The sequence below is a fragment of the Porites lutea genome, chromosome 5 (assembly GCF_958299795.1).
Source record: "Porites lutea chromosome 5, jaPorLute2.1, whole genome shotgun sequence".
NCBI lineage: Eukaryota > Metazoa > Cnidaria > Anthozoa > Scleractinia > Poritidae > Porites > Porites lutea.
The window spans coordinates 33,394,338-33,399,337 of record NC_133205.1 but is presented as its reverse complement, the minus strand read 5'-3'; the positions used below and the strand labels follow the sequence as shown (position 1 = coordinate 33,399,337).

Below are 5,000 nucleotides of genomic sequence, written 5' to 3'. Positions count from 1 at the left end.
AATTTACAAATACCTTTGATACAAAACTTAAAATATGAAAATGTACTAAAAAAAAATCTACAAAATTATACTTTAGAATTCTAATTTATAAAAATTATACTTTAGATGAATTAAACTTTATACAAAAAACTGCTAACGCCTGCACATAGATGGCAGAAATGTGCTAGAAAAACGTTTGGTACGCATGACTGGATTTGCAAAGTGGCGTGGTCTTCTGAGGTTATAATGATAATAGTTCTTGGGAGGGAGAAAATGATGCAACTTATGATCTGGATTAGATACAATAGAATCAAACAGTTTTTCACATTGATGTACGCGTCTGTCCTCTAAAGATGCCATGTTGAACATAGACAAGCTGTCATCGTAAGAAAAGCCTGGCGAAATAATTGATAGTGCTCGTTTTTGAATGCGTTCAATATCCTTACTTAAGTAGTCAGGCAGTGCGTGATGGTACAGGGCGGGGGGGGGGGGGGGGGCACAATATTCTAGAACTGGCCTTATACAAGTAAGATAGAAACAAATGATATCGTGTGCTGGAACATTTGCGCGCTTAAGTAATATAAGAAAGTATATTCTCTTGTTGGCCTTTTGGATTACATCTAAGACGTGACAATTCCATTGGAGCGTGTTAGTTATGGTAACTCCTAGCAATTTAACACTATCTACGCGTTCCAGTTCTTGAGAGTTCACAGTAACTGCGTCAAAATGATGTTTAACCTTCTTAAAGTCAATAACGAGTTCTTTGCATTTATCCGCATTCAGCTGGAGTTTGTTGATTGTAGACCACTGCTCAACAGCGTTAACAGCGACCTGCATTCTACTTTGAAAGGTTCTTTTGTTGTGCACTTTTGAAAATAAACGTCAAATTTATTAAAAATGCGAGAGTTCACAACGTTGACAGTATTACCGCTGTTTGTGTTTTATTTTTTATTCAAGCTACGATGGCAATCGTCTTTATAAAAATACACTGTTCTTAACAGGAAAAATCAAACAACAAAATTAAATGCCATTTTATAGTTGAAAAGAACTAAAGTGGGTGGAATGCATCCCCCTCTCCCCTTACTCTTTTTACGGTGGGTTTAGTTTTGCTAACCCGGATTTAGATGACAAGTAAGGCTTAAACAAAGAATTTTTAAACCATAGTTTTCCTCATTTTCTCTCCAATAATCACCTGTCTGCGAGTTATTGTGCTAAAACAATTATTTACCAACTCATGCTCAGTGAAATGTTGTATAATAATATATCCGCTCGGCTTCGTCTTGGGGATTGTCTACTTATCTCAAATATCAAATTCGCCTTTTAGCTAATAATATAAAAAAACTAAAAAAACACGAACTTGTTGAGGAATAGGCAAACATAAAACGGCCACTAAACATCAATCGAGGAAGGTATTATTTTAAAGTATGAATTTTTTTGAATAAATAATAGCACGATAATTACTTTCAGTTTTCGTATGATCCGAATAATTATGCAGACCTCGGAGAGTGTTATTCGCATCGACTAATAACACCTTAAGACAAACTTAAAGTAAGGGGCACGCATGCACCAACTCACGGTCTGGCCAGTACCTCACTCATGCGCACCCTGGCAGTGGCAGCCATGGGCGCTCATCAGCATGGAATAGCTATCGGGTCTATAAACCGTCTCAACCAGTCCGGGTTGAACCATTTCTGGGTATCGGTTTAGTGCCTTGTGAATGTTTAAGGTCAAAACCAAAACGAAATAAACTTGGCCAAGAGATACTAGAAATAGGTAAAAGTTGAACAATTTCTTTGATGGCAGCCATTTGCGGTAATCGATCGAAATAAAATTCAGTAATAAATGGCTTCAAGGGAAGACAGCATAGAAATAATTCATTTATTTGCCGGCATACATGTCTATACATTCCCGCACTCTAAACAAGTGAAGTGGATTCTTCCCAGTACAAACTCATCATTTCGTCATCATTTCGTCATCATCATTATCATCATCATCATCAACATAGATTTTTCTATTTCCCTTTTGTCTTGTCATTCTGCGCATTGGAATTTCATACCTTTTTCTTGTTTACAGGAAAGAAAGACTTGATTGAAAAACACAAGAAAAGCCAGGTTTTCCAGAGATTCAAACGAGCTGAGACTGTTGAAAGTGAGTCGGTTATTTATTATTTATTTTACTTTATTTTCTCTTGTCAACTTCCCGATTATCGAAGGAGTCCAGCATATGGAGTTTACCTTGTTAGATTTCTATGCTATCTATGCTATCCTATAAGCTAACGTCAGAGATAAAGTAGTTGCTAGCTAGTGAATAGATACAGCTTACAAATTATGAAAGGAAAAAAAATAACAGAACACCACTGTGTATTTTTTCTTTTTTCTTTTTTCTTTTTTCTTTCTCTTTCATTTTCTTTTCTTTCTTTTTCGTCATCACTTAATGGAGACACTTTTAAAAAAAGGTATATTATAGCCTCGTTTCTTTCTTTATGTAACGAAAATGTGCTTTTATTTTGTTTTCTTATTTTATCTACCGTGAATGACCTAATAAACGCCCGGGACGTCTATTTAATTTTAGGGTTACAAGCCGGGGCGTTTAATTGATATGAGTCGTTTAAAGACAGAGGCGTTTATCCTCATAATTGTAACGTCTATTAGTAATGACAATAGGACTGAGTGTCAATAACAATCTTGTCAGCGCTTTTGAAAGCTCATGCATGAAGGCTTAACTGACCTAATTTACTGCCTTTCAGGGCCTTTTCCTCAGGTGAGGATGGTTATTTATTATTGTTTTTTTCTGTCGAGTTTGATTTGCTCTAGTAAGGAGGAAGTTTTCATTGTGGGTCGCAATTCGTTCTCCTACATTGATAAAAGAAAGAAGCCACGCAGTCGCTTCATCATCCTTTCCGAATGGTGCGCCGTCAGCACCAATGGCTACTTTGAAATGGTATTGAGCCTCATTAAAATGAGGAAAAAATGGTGATCCTTTCTTGCTTAAGACTTTATCAACATGAATGTACAAATTTGCAAGTTCAAGTAGAAAGTCCTCAAGTTGCCTGAAAGCTCCTTCCACTTGTTCATCCTCCCCTAAGTTTCCACAAAATTCTGATTTCATATCAATTACTTCACTAACTTGAATAGATTTGAGAAAAGAAATGACCTTTTCGTAAGTAGGTCTTTTGTCACTTTCTGTGGCACCATGAATTTTAGCACATGCCTCAATGGTTTCATGTTTACGTTTCCGTGAAGTCCGTGGCTTTACAAACCTATCTTGAAGCTTTTCTGAGTTTTCAGACTGGATTAGTGATGGTGTCTTTCTTCGTGACTTCATTCTTCTCTTCCTCTTTGTCTCAGAAAGAACTTGTTTATAAGAAGTCCTCACTGATTCTAGTTCTGATACCTTAGATTGGCATCTTTTGACCTAAGTAAAAAAAGAATTGTGTACTTAACTTGATAATAATGCATAATTATGAAGATTTCAATGTTCTCTCTGATGATAAACATCCGAAAATACCAATACACAATAAAGCACTTTTTATCCTACATCTTAACACAGAATAATACACAGTGCAAAGAGTTGATTGGTAGGAGGTAAACTGCTCTCGACTGCATGGGATTTAATTGTAGCATGACTGGCATATGGCATACTGATGAACATTGTGCCTGGCCAGGAAACCTAAGCTTGACTTAAGTAAACAGTCATCATAAAAAACCCTCAAATTACAACGTCGAAAATAATGTGCTTATTGCGGCACTTTTTAGTATACCACTCACCTTCTTGCTCACACGGTCGACTTTACTTTTTTCTTCTTGAAGGCTTTGGCAGTTTTCAAGGTAAATTTGTTGTAGTTCTTTTCTTCAAGTCGCTAATTTACCAATCGAGAAACGGTACTTCGACGTAGTTTTTGTGCTTCTGTTGTTATGTTTCCCTTTTTTCCCCATCGCTCTGTGGCAGCAACTTCAAGGTTGCTTTCCTTATGTACGAAGTTTGAATGAAGTGAAGTAACCACGAGCGGTTCAATTTTTCGAGGCAAGTACCACTGAAAGGCAAGAAAGAACTCCAGAATTCAACACACCGATAATTCTTTGAGGTATCTAATGTTTTAAAATCGTCGAAATAAACCGAGAAAATTAACGAACAGCTTAAGTCGCTCAAATAAGCAGGAATGGACTTACCTTGAAAGGGTGCAATCATGACAAAATTTTGAAATATCCTTCGCCGCTCACTGGTGATAATATTTTGAAATGGTCGACCCCTGAACAGTCCATGTGCTTTACTCTATCCCACAGATCATATCGACTCGTGTAATAATATATTCCAGTTGATTTATATGCAAATCCATGCAGACAAAAGGGCGGCCATTTTGAAATTTATACCCGAAAAACCGCTGACAGAAAACGTGCCATTTTTAGGCGCATCCCAACCCGGCAAATATTTGATGTTTGTTTTTTTATATCTAATTTCATGAAGTCAAGCACGATTTATTCGGCAAGTGTATGCACGTTTGTAAGATTTGACACAATGACCTGACAGGTTTGATATAAGCTTACAGAACTTAAAGAAGCCTTTAGATATATTTTCTCACTGCAAATAGTACGGTGTCCCGTAAGGGACATTACAATATTGTTTTTTGCTCAAGTTATCGCGCGATAAGTTTAAATTATCGCGCGATAACTTTGAATTATCGCGCTATAAGTTTGAATTATCGCGCGAAAATTAGGCAGTTTATCGCGCGATAAATGTGAATTATCGCGCGATAATTAGTCAGTTTATCGCGCGATAAACTGCAACACATCACATGAAAAAGAGAAGCTGGAACGTTGCGTGCATGTATATGCATGCATTATCTTGATGTTGACCCTTTCTTTATCATACTAAGAAGGAGTAGTAGTCGAACTTTTAAGTCAGCTTAATAGGGTTCATTTGAGTTGCCAAGCTAGATTTCCAAGCAAGGATTACAGCATTTTAATCCTGAAGGAAAAGGGGAGTAATTAAGATTTACAATTGCTATATATATGTAATCAAGT

The 5,000-nt window shown here is 36.6% G+C and overlaps 1 protein-coding gene across 1 annotated transcript in view; it reads left to right on the top strand.

Annotated features, from left to right (window-relative positions):
- LOC140938258 (uncharacterized) overlaps positions 1-5,000 on the top strand; it is a 33,427-nt gene that overhangs the window by 21,730 nt on the left and 6,697 nt on the right. The window contains exon 3 of the mRNA XM_073387764.1: positions 2,053-2,127. Coding sequence (XP_073243865.1) covers positions 2,053-2,127 — 75 coding nt within the window. The remainder of the gene's footprint in view (positions 1-2,052; positions 2,128-5,000) is intronic.